Consider the following 19,501-nt stretch of genomic DNA (forward strand, 5'->3'; position numbering starts at 1 on the left):
CACGGGTGTGCAAGTGTCTCTTCGAGATCCTGCTTTCGGTTCCTTTGGAAACATGCCGGGAAGGGGATTGCTCCATCATATGGTAATTCTATTTTCATAAGGAGCTGCCATATTGTATTTCAAAGTGACTGCACCATTTTACATTCCCACCAATAGTGCACAAAGATTCCAATTTCTCCATGTCAAGGGATCGGAATTTTTTATTGGGGCAACAGTGCTCAGCCCCCTGCTCATCCCATCTTGCATTCTTTTGATTATATATTAAACAGTGCTCTCGTGGGCTGCCCACCTGATTTTTTTCTAGGGACATTGTGTTCTATTAACCTACTTAAATATTTGTGGGTCAGGCTCCCTTGCTGGCCCTTTAACCATGCTGGTCATTAAGGTAATGTGACCCTTGGCTTCCATTATTGCCACCTTGCCTCTTTGTTGGTGATGATTGCTATCAACGATTCTAGCTCTGTGACTGGCTCCCCTCCCTTCAGCTTTGGCTTGAGGGGTGAGCCACCACTGAACTCAGCAATGCTGGTTGGTGCCCCTCTCACCAGCTGCTCCTCATGGCTGTGGCGATGGTGTGTCTCCCGGGACTTCCATGGTAACCCTATCGGGGGTCTTCAGGCCTCAGATACTAGATCCACTCCGGATGGCCACTCCCTAAGCTTTTAAATCCTTTCCTTCACTGTCTGATATGACAATTCGGACATTTCACATGTGCTCAGTGTGAGTCATCACTTTTCCCGGGCTTCTAGGAGCGCTCTAACAACACGTTCAAACCACCCCAGGGGTCCTTGCTGGAATGCATATAAACCTCGTATCCCAAGAGAGTGTCCCCAGATTAATACACTCGTCTTATCCAGTTTTATATTCTGGTACCCTTGATCAAGCTCATTTAAAATCTAATCCATGGCAACCTCTCCTGCTCCTGCTGGTACATGCTATTTGTGTGTATGTGGCACATATTAGGTCTAGCATGTTCTCAGCTGAACTGTGCTGTGACTTAGCTCTAGTTATCTTCCTGGTAGCCAGAAGAGGAGGTGCGGCAGATCCAGACCTGGCACTGTTTAGGGAGGAGCCTTTGCATTGTCTTTCCTGGGGGTAGGTGGTGCCGGCTTTTAATGGGGTGGGGTGGGCCACCTTTATATGGGAAACCAATGTCTTCAGGGACATCTACAGTCCAAGGTTGCCAGATGTCCCCATGCCATGTGCTAGGGTTCCAGTCCAGGTTTCCTCAACTAGTGCCCTGGCCTTGGCATAACAGATCTACCTTGGCTGAAGGTTCAGCTACCTGCCTCAGTGGAAAGTTAGTCTTTGAAGTTCTGCAGCTCTATTAATTTCTGAGTTGGGTCTTCATCCTTTACTGCTTTCCTACCGCAGGAGGGAAGGACTTCTTTGTAAGCTACCAAATTCGCCTCTGGCTTCCATACTTGGTTTCAGTTGGTTGGTAACTGCTTTTCCTTATCTCTCTGTAAAATGCCAATGCGTTTGTTTGTTTGTTTGTTTATTTATTTATTTTTATTTTTTGGTACGTGCCCCTAGCGGAAACTGAACTCGGGACTCTTTAGTCCGCAGGCCGACACTCCAATAGCTGAGCCAAACCGGCCAGGGCCAATGCAGTTTATTAACAATCACCCAATTCCATTGTCCTTGAATGAGTTGTTCTCTTGTACTTTTCAAATGCCCAAGTCATTTCACTGGCCAGAGTGGTCCTTTCCATCAGATCACCTTCCTAAGTTACCACTGGTGAAAATTTTTCTGGCTGGAGACTATTTCTTTCTCTGTATTATTTTTCCTTCAGAGTTTGCTTGCAAACTAAATAGTTCTTCTTCTTCTTTTTTTAAAAAAATATATTTTTATTGATTTTTTTAGAGAGAGAGGAAGGAAGGGATAGAAACATGGAGTAGCTGCCTCCTGCACACCCCTACTGGGGATCGAACCAGCAACCCGGGCATGTGCCCTCACCCTGAATCGAACCAGGACCTCTCATTCCATGGGAGGACGCTCAGACCACTGAGCCACACCAGCCAGGCAAATGGCTCCTTCTTTATTTCCTTTCTATTGCAATACTTTAGAGCTAAAAAAAAGTTATTGCTACTTTCAACATTCCGCCTGGAAATCTCCTTGGCCACTTCCAACAAGTTCATTAGATACTTTTTCTATCTTCCAAGTACCACAGGTGACAGTTTCACAAATGACTCCCCCACTATTTAACACAGTGACTCTCCAGCATCCCACAGCAGTGTCCTCCCTGCTCACCCAGCTCTACCAATGGTCTCCTTGCTGCCTGCTGCCTGGTCAGTGCTAATGCCACATGTTTTAGGTTTTAATTACAGCAGTATCCCATTTCACAATAATGATTTCTTAATTTCTCACAAGTCTGTGGACTAACTGGATAGCTGGTCTTCTGGTCTTAGCTGTTGTGCTGTATTCAGTTTGGGTTTGCCTGGAGGCTTGAATGTTGTGGTGGTTCCGTGTGGTTTCAGGGCCTCTCTCACCACGTGGACTCATCCTCAAGGATGTCATCCAGGCTCTTACATGCAGCTGGACTTTAGGAGGTCCAGCAAGAAAACGGCAAGACCTCTTAGAGCCTGAGCTCCAGAATTCACACGGCGGCATTTTCTACTGGTCAGAGCAACAAGGCAAACCCAGTTTCAGGTGCGGCTGGAGAAACAGCGATGCCTTTCACGTGGGAGGAGCAGTAAACGCACATTGCAAAAGAGCACGGAAATAAATTGACCCACTGGGGACCATTATTTAAGGACCTACCACACTATGTTAAGTTTAAGATTCCCGTTAAATACCCAAGTAAAGAGGTCAGATAGACACTTGGCTGTAAGAGCTGTGATCCCAGAGTGGGGTTCAAGCCAGGGAAGTAAATTTGGGAGTCATCCATATATAGACATGATGTTTATGTGAATCTCACTGTCATCCATATATAGACATGATGTTTACATGAATCTCACTGTCATCCATACATAGACATGACGTTTACGCGAATCTCACTGTCATCCATACATAGACATGATGTTTATGTGAATCTCACTGTCATCCATATATAGACATGATGTTTACATGAATCTCACTGTCATCCATACATAGACATGACGTTTACGTGAATCTCACTGTCATCCATACATAGACATGACGTTTACGTGAATCTCACTGTCATCCATACATAGACATGACGTTTACGTGAATCTCACTGTCATCCATATATAGACATGATGTTTACATGAATCTCACTGTCATCCATACATAGACATGATGTTTACGTGAATCTCACTGTCATCCATACATAGACATGACGTTTACGTGAATCTCACTGTCATCCATACATAGACATGATGTTTACATGAATCTCACTGTCATCCATACATAGACATGATGTTTACGTGAATCTCACTGTCATCCATACATAGACATGACGTTTACGTGAATCTCACTGTCATCCATACATAGACATGATGTTTACGTGAATCTCACTGTCATCCATACATAGACATGACGTTTACGTGAATCTCACTGTCATCCATACATAGACATGACGTTTACGTGAATCTCACTGCTGTCCAGGTTCGTGGTTCCTGTGAAAGTCCGGAGGGTGGACGAGGCGGGCACGGAGAGTGTGGCCCCTCTGCAGCCCAGCTGGGTGGAGCTGGGGGAAGAGGAACGTGCTGTGCTTGCGGTGGCTCCAGGTCTCCTCCCTCACTTGGGCACAGAGCCTTCCAGAGCCTTCTCCCTCCTCTTCCCAGCTCCATAGAGACATAAACTTAAGGATGAAGTTAGGACAACTGGCCTGCACGTGGAGGACCTCGGACAGAAAACATCCCACTGCCTTGTTTTGCCACTTAAACAAAGGAACCCCCCAAAATGGGGACCGAGGCACATCACCCTATTTCATTCTCTCTTCGTTATGTTGCATTTGCTGCTGGGTCGGAAAACTGCAAAGGCAGCCAGATCCCCACTGCTGCCGGTGCCAACCATGTCCTCTCGTTCACCTGCAAGGCAGGTAGTTAGCTGAGCTTCACTCCAAAGTGCCTGACAACACTTTGTCACTCAAGCCCGGTGATCATCGCTAGTTTACATTTTTCTTTGTTTCTTGGGAGGAAGGAGCCGTTTGCTGTCGTGGTTTTAATATCTGGAAGAAGAAAAAGCAAGAATAGGGTTGAGTCCAGTATTTCTGAAAGAAATATGTGATTTCAGAACTATTCCAAACCAGGAGGACAGACACGGGGAGATAACCCCAACTTGTCCAACGAAAGAAGCAAAGAGGAGGAGGAGGAAGCAGGAGTCGAGACTGATACCGATGAAGAGTTCCAGTCTTTACAAAAATGAAAACATCTTATGATCCTCATTTTTGTGGTTGCACCAACCTCTACCCTCCTGATAAATCAGGAAGAACTGTGAATCTGTATTCCCCAATTGCTCCCCAACTTCAACACAGCTCTCCCACACTTGTTAATTTTCCAAGATCCTATTTTTAAACTGGTCCTGTTAATTTTTGCATTCTCCCCATGCCTGCTTCCAAAGAAGCCCAGGGTTGGGTTAGGGTTGGGGTTAGGCTTGTACAGGAGCTTCTGGCTCCATCTCTCCTTTTCCGACTGAGCTGAATTGCACTAATTGACCTTGAGGGTCTCTGCTGTGCTAAGTTGGGTATTTGTTAGATCTTGTTAGGGTTGTAATTAGTGCAGAGAATCTAGGTCAGAGGCAACTGATTGGAGTGATGATCTCCAGAGGCATGAACAGAGGCAGGGAATAGCAAATATGTTCCCCATTCTGTAGGGTGAGCCAGGAACAGGGAACAGGGAGATTGGTGTCATATGCTCAAGTAGATGCAGGGTCCTGTGCAGAAAGGCGCTCAAACTTGTGTGTGTGTGTGTGTGTGTGTGTGTGTGTGTGTGTGTGTGGTGAGTTTCCTCCTGTATTTACTCGGGTTTCTTTCCAACCTCTCCATATATGGTGTGGCTCTAGAGCAAGCTGGGGATTGGCTGCTGTTGTTGGGAGACTGGGAGGTAGGAAGGAAGCAGAGAAAGAAAGGAACCAGGCGAGGGAAGGGGGTCTGAAGGGGGAGGCGGCTGCAATAGAGACCTGAGGATGCAGAATGGGGCTGGATCCACTTGCCTGTGAGGTTTAGAAAGGGGAGAGGGTCTCTGGGACTGGGTTTTGGGGGAGAAGGAAGTAGAAGTTACTGTTGGCAGAGGGGTTGGGAGAGAGCAAGAGCTGTTTCCCTGGGATCAGAGCTCTAGGCCTAGCACAGTACAGCTCTCAAAGCCGGGAGCAGGAGTTAGAGCAACTTGAGGGCCCCTTGTCTCCTCATCCTGAACAACCTGTGGCTATGCCGTGGAAATAGGAAACAGCATGCGGATGAACTCCTCAGGTCTCCGGGCTGACCCCTCGGGCATCTTCCTAATGCAGCAAGGCCAGGACTGCCCCCCAAACCTGCATCTGTTCCCCCAACCTCCTGCTTAAACATTTAATGAGGAAGAACAAGACAAGTTGAGAGAACTGTCACTGTAATGTCAGAGGGCGTATAGTTCTTTAAGGGTCTCTATCCCTCACCCTGTCTGAACTCTGTGTCCCGGATTTCCTCATCTCCCCATCCTAGGGCCTCCCCAAAGATTTTCCCTTTTCCAGTTTATTTGTGTAAGAATAGAACACAGCCAAGTTGTTGGGAGAGAGCGGGGAAGAAATAAATATTCATCCTGAAAAAGTCTGCTGGCAACTGTGTAGTAAGCAAGTTCCCGCATCCCCTCACTCCATCTACCCATTCACCCCAGAACACAGTGACCGGGAGGAAGTAAGAAACTTGCAGGTAAAGAAACTGGATGGAGGGAGGGAGGAGAGAGGGGCTGGGAGGGGCGGGGAGCTACAGTGACAGCAGTAAGACTCGTCAGATGCCTGTTCGCTCTGTTAACAGAAATCATGCCAGCACCACTGCCCGGGTGCACTTGAAGCTACTTTTCTAGTGGGAAGCCTGACTTTGTGCTAAACTCTGAAATCCTTGAAGACAGGAGATCATGCTTTCCCCTCTCTGTCTCTAGCCTTCAGCACAGCACCTGGCACCCTCTCTCCTTGAAGGGGAGGTTATGGGCACAGCCTGTGGACTGGATCAGTTCACCCACTAGAAGAAAGTGACAGTGATTAACCCCATGCTCAAGGCCTCATTCCAGCTGTACCCCCGCCGCCTGAGCTAGCTGTTCACAACCACGGATTCAAACTGGTAACAGCAGCTGCAGCTGCCCCTTGCGGAGTGCCAGCGGCCATCTATCAGCTGCCAAGCGTTTTCCACAGGTCATCTCTACCCACCCACCAGTAACTCTCCATTTTGCAGATGGGAAAACTGACTCTCAGAAAGCGTGTGCCCAGAGCCTCATAACTCAGGTCAGAATTTGAATCCAGATCTGTTTGGCTCCAAAACTGGGCACATTTTACCACCTTGTGGCCTGGTTCTAGTGCCTGAGGAGCCCAAGAGCTCAGTGTCCAGTCGTGGTGGCCCGAGGTCCCTGATCTCTCTTCTCTGCTTCCCCTCCCCTGCCATCCTCCTTCCTGGCATCTCCTCCACCCTCTAGCTCCCCTGGGAGCCAGATGATTGCCATGTTGGGATTTACATGTCGTTCTCGCTTACATCTTCTTCTTCATTAGATGGGAGCAACAAGGGAGAAAGAAAGGGAAAATGCTCATAAAATAAAATCATACGAAGATGGAGACTTAGGAAAAGAAAATATTTTAACCTAGACTTTCAATGTTTTGACAATGGTCTGCTGACCATGCTCAGAGCTTAGGAGTGACGTCTGCTTGGAGGACAGAAAGTCTGGAGACCAAATTCCCTCACCGGCTCCCCGGGGAGACTCGGGGGGTGACTTGTAGGTGGCACAGGTGCACTCCTCCCCACTCGTACGAATGTTCCTCAGGAAAGAGCCTAGTTTAGATGAACTACAAGCCAGATCTAGGGAAAGCTTTGACTCTGAGTGGTGGGGACTAAAAGAGCAGGAATCTCTTCCCTAGAGATGGTGTAACTGGGAGAGATTCCCCATTTGCTTACATGGATTGTGGGAGTAATAATATCCAAGCAGAATGGAAATCGAAGGGTCTGAGTTTCATCCAAAGGATTTACCTTCTTTCCCTCCTACCGTTTCTTCCTGAATGTCAATCACATTGGGGCAGCCTCATAGCCAGGATCTACCAGCAATGGTCCCAATTTTCTCCCCCTTCTTCCCTTTCTCCTGGTGAAGCTCTAGTCTTGGCTCTTACAGGGGAGATCTAGGGAAGCAGGTCAAGCCAGCATGCACACCTCAAAATGGTTTTCAACCCCTCATTTACTTGGTTCATGAAGCTCTGTCCCCTTCTTTCCAAGAAGCATTCATATCTTGCCTTCACAACTCTTCTGTGGACCTAGACACTGTCACTAAACCTGACCTTAGAAACTTCCGAGGAAAGCAGCCAACAAAATGAGTTGTGGAGGACCCAACGCAGACAAGGATGCAAGGGAGACTGTTTGGGAGGTGTGAACAGAGATGTTTTCTAAAATCAGGGTTCGATTAGTGTTGGAAGAGAGGTTTAAGAAAGGAGGGGGAGGCTACAGGAAACCTAACTTGGCCGAAAGAGGAACCTGGGTGCATGTTTGGTTTTCCCCTTCATCAGACCTCGCTTGCATCACAAATCAGTTTCATTCTTAGTTTGGTTCTTGATTGGGGTCAGTTGTCCCTGGTTTCCTCTGTGCTAGGACCCCCTAGTCAAATGACAAAACCAGTCCCATCCCCCCCGGCGCTGGATCTCTGCATCGGGGTTGGGAAGGACTGGGGAGACGGCAGGCAGCTCGAGCTGTCAGAGCTTCCTGTGAGAAGCCAGTCTGGCAGGGAAGCATTTAATTCCCCACCCTCTCAGGGCTGGGATCAATTTCACTTCTGTGTGCTGGACCAGTGGCACTGGCTCATCTCTGGAGCTAGAGCTGGGCAGCTAAAATTTCACCCTCAGATTGAAAACCTGGAACCCCCCCACAACTTAAAAGTCTGCATGTCCTTGGGAGCAGATTCCCCACTGTATCTCAGAGGGTGGCATGTGTGAAATGGGCAGACTGTGCCTTTGCCACCCCTTCTCTCTTCATCTGGGCAAAGCAGCTATAGGGGTCCCTCCTGCTCACATCTGAGCTAGGCTCCAGAGCCAAGAGCGGGTAAGGAAGGAAAGGGAGTTGGGAAAGGACGGTTGCAGGAGGGTCAGGCATCAAAGAGCAACGAGTTGGTGTTTTTGTTTTCTTTTTTTTTTTTTGACTGAGGTAAATAAAAAAGCTTTATCCTGCAACACTTGGAGATAAGAGTGTGCGCCCTCCCAAGTCCCAGGCTCTTCCCGTTCCTTCACATGAGGCTCTTCCGGTACTGACTGTGCGGAGTGGTGTGTCTGAGGTGGGAGCCGGGGGTCTGCAGGTCCATCTGTCTGTAAAGGTCCCTCAGCTCCCTGACTTCCTGCAGCACCCTCTTCGCCTGGCTCCAATTCGACGACGCCTCTCCCAGCAGCCGCTCTGTCTCCAGCAGCAGCTGCTCTGACTCAGAATCGGGAGGAGACTGAGGGGGGTCCTTGGCCTTTCGCTTCCCGTCTCCCAGTCCCTGAACCTCTGCCAGCAGCTCCTGAGTCTTCTCCAGTTTCCTCGCTACCAGGTCCTGGATCCGGGACAGCTGCCCTGGGTGGGGCGGGGTGAGGGCTGGGGGGTCCTCGGCCCGCAGCTGGAGGGTGCAGGTTGGGGCAGTGTCCCGCTGAGACAGGATCTCCTCCAAGGAGGCACAGCGGCCTTTCTCTGTGGGGGTCAACTTCTTGGGTGCCTGAGGGGTATAGGTGGCCCCCTTGTCTGGCTTTTCCCAAGGTCGAGGAAGGCTGCTTGCCCGGTCTGAGGACGGCTGGATGCGGTCTGAGTCTGCTCTCCGCCGGCTGCCCACGAGCTGGGCCACCGATTTGTCCAGGTCGACCCGAAAGCTCTCGGCGCAAGAGGCCGGTTCCTCAGGGGAAGGGTCTTCCTCCTGGATCAGGTCCAAGGTCAGCATCCCATCTGAGGTAGAAGTCGAAGCCTGGAGAGTGACAGGGCAGGAAAGAAGGGGGTAAGTTGTCATCAGCGGGCGTTTCAGGAGCGACTGTCCAACAGAGATGCCAGCTGCGCTGGTCCCCTCCCCAGCGAGCCTTCCCCGAGGAGCCCTCCTTCCCGACTGCCCGCTGACTACCTGCTACTTCTTAGTCCTCTGATAGTGATTTGGACTTATTGCTTTCTTTTACTTTTCTGTGATTAAAAGTAGTTTCTCCTGCCCTGGCCGGTCTGGCTCAGTGGTTACAGCGTCGGCCTGTGGATGGAAGGGTCTTGGGGCCGATTCTCAGTCAAGGGCACGTACCTGAGTTACAGGTTTGATCCGAGGCCCCAGTCAGTTGTGTGGGAGGCAGCCAGTAGGTCTCTCTCTCTCTCTCTCTCTCCTCTTCCCTTCCTTCTACTCTATCTAAAAAATCAATGGAAAAATATCCTCAGGTGAGGAGTAACCAAAAAAAAGTAATTTCTCCTGAAAGGTGTCATTTTCCTCCGTATTGTGAAGTCTAAGCATCACACTGGGTTTGACACACAGGATGCTCCCCACAGCACAGCAAATGTCCTTCGCTGTCTGCACCCGAGCCGCGCACCTCACTCAACCCCTCTGCTACTGAGAACGCAGAACCCCTTGCCTTCTAACAAAACGCGTTCTCCTGTTTCCAGAATATTCTAACTAAAAAGAAAAAAGTGGTAAGGGTATTCAGTACCTCAGCTGTTTGGATACATATGTTGTTTCAATCATTGCTCACAGCAGCCCTTCACGGCAGGCATGATTACCGCCCCACTTTACAGGTGGAGACACGCAGCTTCTGGGAATCAGAGAGCAAACTGCAAAGCTAGGTTCCGACCCGGGCTGTCTGGCTGCAGCGCCTAGCCTGTGTTCTTTCTACCTGACTGCCTCTCTTCTGGAGACTGAGAGAGAAACCACCACTCTGTACGTTACAGGGGTTTTCCGTGTCCCTCCTCCTCTGAATGCCTGCGGAACACAATGCTGTTGCCTGTCAGGACGCTGGCCACCTGACAGTAGCTTATATGGCTTTTGTCACTTTCCCTGTGGGCATACAGAATTCATTGAGGGCAAGGACTCTAGAACTCATGGTAGGTGCTGAACAAATATTTCTGAATTACAGGAATCAGGCAGTGGGGTGGGGTAGAGGGACTTCCCAGCCTTTGATCTTGGTATCACAAATGCTCTGGTGGGCTCTCTGAGATCTAGTCCTGTCTAAGATGGACTGACGTGGAATTGGCCCTTCAGCGATTTTTACTTTCTTATAGTCTTACATACCACGGCCATTAGGTGTCCTCGAGTGGGGGGGCGGCGGGAATGTTGGATTTTTGCCCTGTCTCGAGTGGGGTGGGCGAGATAGCTGTCCTCTTCAACGGTGACCTGAAGACAAGCACTGTGAGTCTACCGCTGCTCTTCAGAGACTGTCCAACCCAGCATCCCCTGAGGCTACACATGCCTGGACTTGGAAATAACCTGCCCGTGAACTGCTTCCGAGCAAATCCAAGGGCTCGGTTTACTGGACATGAAGGAGCTCTCAAGCCAGCGCAAGGCTGGCCCAGGCATCACAGAGTGGGGAAAGAGGAATTAGCAGGAAAAACTTAGAGAAAAAGGTTTTTCGAAAAGGAGCTGGTGAGGGAGCAAGTACAAGGGTCACACCATGACCTTCCCTCTTCGGTGAGTCCCAGCGGCTCCCTCTGCCCCAGCGCCCCACTCCCCAGGGAGCCCCTGACCTCATCCAAGATGCGGTTCTTGGCCCGCGTGATAGCGGAGTTGAGGGCACCGATCCATGATTCCTTCTCTTCTGGACTCACTGCCAAGAAGACCAGGTTGGGTGCCTGTGGGGGAAGATGCTTGTTTCAGCCAGGGTTTTAGAGTGTCTCACCCTGACAGTGAAGAAATAAGAAATTATAATCTCATTCTCATAGACCCAGCTCCTGGGAAGGAGGGATTTCTGCTTCCCGAGTCATCCGTAACTTAAAGAAACCAGCCTCTACTCCTGCAAAAGGTCACAGCTTGGAGGTGGTTTTAGAAATGACCAGAGAAGAGCTAAGAGTACTGGATATAATATGGCACTGGAAATAGAGGTTTGGTAAAGGACAGTATTAAAATAAAGATTTTTAAATGTTTGAAGAAACAGAATGTGATAGGAATGGCTTCCTTTAGCCAAGAGAAATTAGATTCAGAAATTCAACCACCTATCAGGGTAGAAGAAACAGTGATTTTTCTCCCAAGAGATGTTTGCGTGTGTGTGCCCCGTGTGTGTACTGGTGCAGACTAGGGGGAGAGGGAGGGAGGGTGGGAGGAGGAGAGAGAGAGAATGACCTTTGTTTGAAGGCTGGTTTGCCTGGAGGGAAGGAAATGGCCATGATTTTCCCAGGTTCAACGAAAGCCTGCAGAAGAGCAGTAATTCAGGGCCTGAGCCCAGAGGGCCGGGGGGAGACCCTGGCTGGGGAAGGTGTTCTCCCCCGGCCTCCCACCCCACACCCCTGACCTGGTCAGTGTTCCTGTGGCCAAGGTGGCAGGAGAAACATACCGTGTTACCAGGCTGTTTGGAGTGAGCAAGAGTAAACTTGCTATGATTTTTCTTGCTCCTGCTCTTGGATTTCCGGAGCTCTTCACACTTCTCATAGTCACTCAGGTCAAACACCTCCTGAATATTTTTCTCATCTTTCACCTAGGAGGTGAGGTGATGAGGATAAAATTACTTAGTCTCTTCCCCCCAAATTGTTCGTTTTGACCAGTTCTGGGAACAGAGGAAGCCTGAGGAGGAGGGGTGACAGCCCAGGAAAGGGCCATCCTACCCAAGGCCCACAGAGGCCCGACAGTGGGGACAGCGCTGGGGCCGCCACGTCCTGACTTCGCAGGTGGGTTTCTGTTCAAGCTCTTCATCCCGACTCTTCAGTCAAGCTACTGTTTCCAGAACCCCAGTATGTCGGTCTGCACCATGGCTCCCACTTTGTCCTTCTTTTGAAGGACAGGCTTACGCAGCTACCAGATTGATCCTGTCACCCTGAAACGAGCATGATCCGGACAGCCCTGGACTGTCCAGAGGGAGATGAGGCAGGGCCAATTCAGGGGTGCCTGGAGGCCACGAAGGGCTGCCTCTGGCCTCCCCCCCAGTTTATATCGTCCCCTTGCTTTCTTACCCCATGTGGCTCTCTCCCTGAATACACACTATTGTGGTCACCTACCTCCTTTATTTCAGGAGTTTCAGCCCCCAGGAACAGCAGCCCCGTGCTGAGTTTGTTCGGACAAGCTGAAAACGATACCTGTGATTCCCACCCGTCTTCCTCCCCTCAACGTACTGTGACAACCCAACCAGCTCTTTCAGGCTTGAAAAGCCATTTCAATCAGCCACCTTTCTCCAGGCAAAGATGCACTTATGATCTCCCTGGAGGACTACATTTCCAACTTGGAAAAAAGTATTCTGCCACCTTTTTCCACGATTCCAGTTTGAGAGGCTAAGTCCCCTACTGCCAGGAAGTTCTTCCTTGTGTCTAAACTTAGCTCTTCCTGCGTGCTGTCTCTCTCTTGCACTCTGGTTCTACCCTTAGTAGATTTATTCAGCAGTTGACTCTTAAGTCTTGCTGAAGGTCTGACTAGAGACCACAATTCTGTCTACATCCTCCAACCCCAACCAGCATTTTCTGAGTGCCACAAAGCAAATTCCATCAGCATTTCTTCCAAGGTCTACTTTAAACCTCTCAGAGTTTTTTTTCTGCTGTCCCCTAAGGTGTTTCCCACAGCCCTGGTACTAAGAAGCTGTGGCTTATGAACTGTTTGGGCTTTCGAGAGGAGAGGAGAGGAGACTAAGCCACTGAAACAGCCTGTGATTAGAAAACCTATTCATCCTCTGCTGCTTGAGCCTGGGGTTGCAAGACCCTGGCAGTGAGCTGGTCCTGTTTTCCTAGGAAGAAACCAGCACTTTTCTTGTTAAAACTAAACAAACAGCCTTGGCAGGTTTTGCTCAGCGGTTAGAGCATCCACCTGAGGACCAAAGAGTCATGAGTTCAGTTCTGGTCAGGTCAAGGGCACATACCTGGGTTGCGGTTAGGTCCCTGGGGCCCTGGTTGGGTTGCCTCCCCCTCTCCCTCTCACTCTATCTGAAGATACATGGAAAAATATCCTCGGGTGAGGACTGAAAAAAAAAACAAAACCCTAAACAAACAGATAAAAGTAGCTGCATATCTGCCTTGGAAGACACCCACTCTCCCTGACTAGAATGATTTCACAAGAGTCTCCACTTGTCAAGCTCTGAAATAGGAATTGTGTATGTGGAAGTGACTTCATCTATCCTCTTGGTTCTCAACAGCCTTGAAGTAGGGAAGTGGTTCTCTCTTCTACCCCCCCATCTCTGTTCTTGTACCTTCCCATCCTTCCGACTTGCTGCTGGACCCAGGGCTGACACAGATGACGAGAGCCAATCCCACAGCCCCATTCAGGTGAAAAGCTGCCTGTACATCCACTGTTTCTGCAGCGAGCTCCTCCAGAGCTCTCCCTTTTTAGGGCTCCCAGGCTTTGAGCTGGGAAGGGACCAGAGGCCTCGAAGGATTATGGGTAGAAGTGCACAAGATGCTGGCAAGGAGCATCCGATAACAATTCCCAGAAACGTGGCCAGCGATGTAGAAAAATGAATCACCCCTTTTCTCCCCCTCCTTCCTCAGAGTTGATACTATCAGCAGAAGCCAGAAATCTTGGAGAGGAAAGTGCTGGGTGTATGTATGCTGTCAGAGGAAGAGGGTTACTTGTTCTGTTTCCCTTAGGGGAAGGGGAGGAGGTGGTATTCTGGCTTGGACGCAGCTGATAAGGAGCTCCGAAGGGCAGGAGGCACACTGACAGAGGTCAGCCCTGCGTCGGGAGGGGGGGAGATGGCTGAGGCAAGCAGCAGGAAAAGTGTACTCCAGCCCCCAGGAAGATGGACAGCTCCAAGACCCTTATTCTCCACTGCATTGTTTCTCCCTGCTCTAATTCCCAAAGTCTCATGGATAATTACCCACCTTGCAAACGTAACCCTTCATTCCCTCTGATCTTTTATCTTTGGCCTACAGAAAGAATTTTCCCAGTCTTGTCAAAAAAAAAAGCCCTGAACCTAATTTCCTCTACCATGAAGTTTCCCTGAGGTCCAATTTCTGCTCCTATTCATTAGCCCCACGACCACATGGTGCCCTTTGGCTGAAAACGAGGGGTAAAAAATTAAAAAGAAATGCAGAGCCTGGCTTGTGTGGCTCACTGGTTGAGCATTGTCCCATGCACCAAGAGGTCACCGGTTTGATTCCTGGTCAGGGCACATGCCCAGGTTGTAGGCCCAATCCCCAATGGGGGGCATGCAGAAAGCGGCCAATTGATATTCTCTCTCATTGATGTTTCTCTCTCTCTCTCAAATCACTAAAGAAAAAAACCAAACAAGTGCAGAAGGATTTCTTTGATGGAGACAGTTGTGGGAGACTGACTTTATGAAGGAAAGTACCAAAAAAAGACTGTTGCAAATTCTAGGGGAGGGAGGGTAGAAATTTTCTTACATTAACACGTAAATTACAAACAGTACACTTTGCATTTCTGTTAAAAAAAATCTTGACTCTATTGGCTCTGGAGCTTTTGGGAAGTGGACAGAATAAGGCCTGGAGTTCTGTGTCAGTTTCACCTTTTTTGTTTTTGTTTTTTTGTTAATCCTCACTGGAGTGTGAGACTGACACAACGATTGGTTGCCTCCAGAGCATGCTGATACCCTGACCAGGGTTGGGGATTGAAACAGGAGTCAAACCTGAGACCCTTTGGTGCGTGGGCCGAGGCTCTAACCACTCAGCCCACTGGCCAGGGCTGTCAGTTTCACCTTTAACCCAAGCCCACTGTACCATGGAAACTGGCTCCAAAGAGGAACATCAATAGGCTTGTTCTCTCTTTTCCTAGCTTTTCTCCACAGGGGGTAGTCGGCCCCAAGACCAGTCAGATGCTTCTGACTCAGGATACCACACATCCTAGGCTGAGGTCATTCCACCCTTTCCCCTGTCTCTGCACCCCTTCCTCCACAACCAAGGATCAACCATGCTCTTTTACCCCCGAATTTGTTCTTTGGACAAATACAAACAAGACAAATGTCTTGTTCCTTCAACCGTTTGACTGTTCTCAGGTTCCCCTTTGACATGTGGGAAGTTCTCCATGATTGCTCACTAGAGTTTCCTGCCACTATAAGTTCGGGGAAGACAGGAGCTACAAGTTAACGCTTGCTTTGCTTTTCTATCTTTTTTTTTTTTTTTTTTACTGGAAAGATAACAAATTGTGTAATAACTTTCTGTAGGATTGGGGTTGGGTGGAGGTGACACTTAGAAATAAATCTTTTTGTCAAAGTCTTCTCTCACCTCATTCTATCAGCAAGTTCTCAGCTTCCTGTAAACAGCAGGGTTTAGATACCCTGAAGAGGGATCCCTTCTCAGTAGATTTCTGTTCAGATGAATACTTTTTTTTTATCCTCACCCGAGGAAATTTTTCCATTTTTTGTTCAGATAGAGTGGGAGGGAGAAAGAGGAACAGAGAGAGAGAGAGAGAAACATCAACATGAAAGGGACAGATCGAGTAGCTGCCTCCCGCACGACCCCAACCAGGGCCAGGGACGAATCACAACCCAAGTACGCGCCCTTGACCTGAATCGAGCCCGTGACTCATTGGTCTGCAGGCCAACACTCTAACTATTGAGCCCAAACCGGCCAGGGCCAGATGAATACTTTCTATAGGACTGTGTGTGGGTCTGTTTCAATACCATAAAAGGATTTATTTACCTAAATATGGTCGACTGCAGAAAGCAGAAGAGGTTAGAACTCAGGGAGGACTTCTCAGTTGGCCCCTGGTGAAGGAACAAATCAGGGAAGGGAGGGCCACCCTACCAGGGGAACATAGGACAGTCTTCTAGGCTATGCTGACATAGTCACAGCAGCAGGGACTGGAGTGACTTGTAACCTACATAAGGGCAATTTCAGTTTCTCAATATTACTTCACGTTATTGATCCCAAGAATTAGAGATAAGAGGGAGAAGTGTCTGTATTCAATGGTCTCGGCTCAGGTTCTGACCCAATGAGACTGTGGTTTTCATTTTAACTGTATGGCCAAAGACATAGATCTAGGGGTTCATAACTCCATTTTCCCCCTCTTCTGATACAAATAGGGGAGCAGAAAAGGGGTGAAGAATTAATTCCTTGATTCTTCATTTTTAAAATTTTTTTAGTGGAACTGGATGGGAGGGGGAAAGAGAGCGGTATGGTTCATTGGCTTCAACAGAAATAACAGTTTGTCATGCACAAATACTCTACCTGAGATTAAGACTGACCTGGGCTGCATATTTCTGTGGTTCCCAACAGCTGTGCTGCTGCTGTGACCTGCGTATACCCCTGCTAGAGACAGGAAAGGGGAGGCTGGCTGGGCTGGGCTGGGGGCACAGGAAGGGGTGGAGAATATGCTGCTATTCACCGAGTGTTTCAGCAGCAATAGCAAAGGAAAAAAAAAACCCAAAAAACAAAAAAACACCTCACTTCAGCTAGAGGCCGGGATAGGGTAGGGGACACCAAGGGACACTTAGAACTTTTGGGACATCTTGGGATATCAATGTAGTCAGAGATATTTATTTGCAAAGAAAATAAGATGCACACTCAACTTCTAATTCTAACTTAGGTCTTCTCACTAAAGGGTGACCTTTCCCAGCAGATATGATGGTAGTAGAGACCAACAGACCGCTGAACTTGCTTTTGGAACAAAATAAGGGGCTAGGTAAGCGGGAGACTAGAGGCAGATGAGCCCCCAGTGGAGAGACAAAGTGGGGAATTTGAGAAAACAGGGAGAGTTGGAGGCAAAGGGCACCTACCTCCTTCTCAGAGATGTAGAGCTGGTCCCCTTTCAGCACCACATAGCGGTTTTTCCAAATCTCCCTGAAAATCCCTTTCCCGCAGAATTTCCGGACCCAGCCGACCTTCTCGGGCAGTGTAGACTGATGATTTCCATCCTGAGGCCCCTGCCCCGGGGGCAAGAAAGGAACGGGCAGTTAGGCGATCACAGCTTTTTCCTTCTCTCCACTCGGAGCCTCGCGACCCTTCTTTCCGGGGACCGCCCCACGGAAGGCTGGGGTCCCGGAGCTCGAAGTCCGCTCCCCACTCCCTTGGAGGGTCTCACTCTGAGGGTCTGAGGGACTCCCCCCCATCGCGCTCTCCTCCCCCTTCTCCCGTATAAACAACTGCGGCTGGGGGGTGGGGGGGACGGGCCTGAGCCGAGGTGGCCTTCGGATCGCCACCTGGTCCCGCCCCCTCCCCCAACCAGTCCTCGCAGCGCCGGATTAACGGCGTTTTCTTTTATTTCTCATTGTCTCCTCGCAGCCGCAGAGCGCGGGGCACACTGCAGCGGGTCGCCCAGGGGACTCGAGGCTGGGGGTCGGCGGAAACTACGCCAAGTGACACCCCCACCCAAGTAAACAAACAAAAGCTCCCCTCCCCCGAGCTTCGGCGCGCGGCCGGGCGCGCAGCGACGGGGCCGGGGCCGGAGGTACCGGGAGCCGGGGGCGAGCGAGGGCTCACGCAGGGCGCACGGCCGGCCGCTGGCAGCCCCGACGGGCCGGGGTCCCCGGAGCACAAAGTCGGACGCGGGGCTGGCGGGCGCACTCACCCTCTTAGTGGAATTGTTGTTCTTCTTCATCATTCCGGGGGGTGCGGACAAGGGGGCCGCGACCAGGGGCTTCTTCCCGGGGAGGGTGGCGGAGATGCCCCCGGCGCCGCCACTGCTCCGCCCTCCCTCCCCCTGGCGGACTCGCCTCCTTTGTAGCTCCGGTTACACTAAGGGCCGGCCTCCCCGGCGCTCACACGCGCGCACGCCCGCTCCCCGCCCCTCCGCGCCCTCCATCCCGGCGCCCACGCGGTCCGGGGCTCCGAGCGCCCGCCCGGCCCTGCCGCTCCTCCGGCCACGCGCGCTGTGGGCGGCCCGGCCCGCACCCCGCGGTCCCATCCAGCGGCCGCTGACGTTGCGAGTTCAGAATAAAGGGCGAATCGCGGAGCCTGAGCTAGTGCGCTCCCCCGCCCTCCTTTGTTTCTGACTCACTGAGGGCGAAGAAGACCCAAACCCGGCTGGAGACCAGACTCAGACTGACGGGAGAGCGAGAGCTGGGGCCAAGAAACACAGACCCAGCGGACCTGGCGTGGGAGACCCGGGAGGGGGATGAAGCGGATAATAGAGACGGAGCGTGTATGAAGACCCGTGACAACCCAGTTCCAGATCGTCTTCCTCCCAACCCCAAAACAAAAACAAGCGCCTGAGCTGGGAGGGCGCGCCCGGAATTCACACTCCCCAGGTGGCAGAGATAATGGTCTGGACAGGTCAGATGATGGGGAAAGTTTTATGCTTCGGAGGGTATCCGTGTGTAGGGGCACGCGATGGGAGAGTTAGTACACACTTCTTCCAGTTTACAAAGCTTCAGGCCTTGAGCCCATTATTCAGGAGAACAACCCTAAGCATGATGTTATGATCTCCATTACACAGAGAGAAAAGTGAGACTCGGAATGGCCGCGCAATTTGCAGACACACACTATAAGTGCTGCAGGAATAGAATTCTGTCTCCAAAGCGCAATCCGTTATACCAAATGGTTTAACTATATACCAGGGTCTCCCTGCTGCACGGACATGGAAAAATCCCATCCTGTCTACCTCATCTAGTCCATTGGAGGGAAAGGTCCCAAAGCCAAAAGGATGCCTTTACTGGGGAATCCTTCCGTCAGACTTGCCTCAGAGCCTCTAGACCAACTTCTTAGTAACGTAATTGTTTTCCCAGTACATATTTAACAGGCAGAGGGGAGTCAGAAAACCTAGGTTTGGGTACTGGTTTCATCATTGCTCTGTGGCCTTTGGTCAAGTCACTGAATTTCTTTGGGCCTCAATTCCTCCACATATTAAATTGTGAGGGATGAACTGCCAGTTCCATCAACAAGGGAAGTCAGGGCAAAATAATGAGATGCCTCGTGAAAGTCCTTTGAAAATACAAATATTGCTCTCTAGGGCTAATTATTGAATAATAATAAGCTAACCAACACATTGCCTGGCATATGGTAGGCACAAATAACCACAAAAATGAATAAAAATCTCTGGCACAGAGGAGAGGGGAAAAAAGAACCCTTTCCCCAGAGATATCTCAAGATAAAAGTGTTGACCAAATTTGTGGTTTGAGGCATGGGGAGGTCTTGGCTTTTTCTGGTATCTGTCAAATGGAGGGGGAGGGGGCTTCTCTCTAGTCCCACCCCCCCTTATCCCCCATTCCAATAATATTCCTCTTAACCACTTTTCATTTACCATACTAATTAATTTCTATATATTAGACTGATAGAAATTTATCCTTTCAAAATGCTATTATAAATTATTTCTTTAAATATTAATGCTACCTTGTGAAGTATATAGAACAAATAAGGGCATGCAAA

General features: G+C 49.9%; 1 protein-coding gene across 2 annotated transcripts; it reads right to left on the reverse strand.

Moving 5' to 3' along the window:
* Positions 1 to 8,250: 8,250 nt before the first annotated feature.
* PLEKHO1 (pleckstrin homology domain containing O1) lies at positions 8,251 to 17,878 on the reverse strand. 2 transcript variants are annotated; one of them, XM_036273589.1, is made up of 6 exons: positions 17,706 to 17,878; positions 16,915 to 17,061; positions 11,599 to 11,739; positions 10,796 to 10,900; positions 10,344 to 10,445; positions 8,251 to 9,053 (listed from the first exon to the last, which is right to left on the reverse strand). In XM_036273589.1, the coding sequence occupies exons 1-6, from the start codon at positions 17,736 to 17,738 to the stop codon at positions 8,349 to 8,351; spliced, it is 1,233 nt and encodes a 410-aa protein (XP_036129482.1). In that variant the 5' UTR covers positions 17,739 to 17,878; the 3' UTR covers positions 8,251 to 8,348. The 2 variants fall into 2 exon arrangements, with proteins under 2 accessions (XP_036129482.1, XP_036129483.1); XM_036273590.1 differs by lacking the exons at positions 10,344 to 10,445; positions 10,796 to 10,900; positions 11,599 to 11,739; positions 16,915 to 17,061; positions 17,706 to 17,878 and adding an exon at positions 9,766 to 9,829 and having other exon boundaries at positions 8,269 to 9,053.
* Positions 17,879 to 19,501: the final 1,623 nt, after the last annotated feature.

The sequence above is a fragment of the Molossus molossus genome, unplaced genomic scaffold (assembly GCF_014108415.1).
Source record: "Molossus molossus isolate mMolMol1 unplaced genomic scaffold, mMolMol1.p scaffold_m16_p_20, whole genome shotgun sequence".
Taxonomy (NCBI): Eukaryota; Metazoa; Chordata; class Mammalia; order Chiroptera; family Molossidae; genus Molossus; species Molossus molossus.

What these genes read in the sequence shown, in the direction of transcription:
- PLEKHO1 (XM_036273589.1), bottom strand. Translation starts at nt 17,738, where the DNA reads ATGATGAAGAAGAACAACAATTCCACTAAGAGG. An exon ending in TCTACATCTCTGAGAAGGAG is followed by an intron (nt 11,740 to 16,914) that starts GTAGGTGCCCTT and finishes CTCACCTCCTAG; the next exon opens with GTGAAAGATGAGAAAAATAT. An exon ending in AGAACCGCATCTTGGATGAG is followed by an intron (nt 10,446 to 10,795) that starts GTCAGGGGCTCC and finishes GCTTGTCTTCAG; the next exon opens with GTCACCGTTGAAGAGGACAG.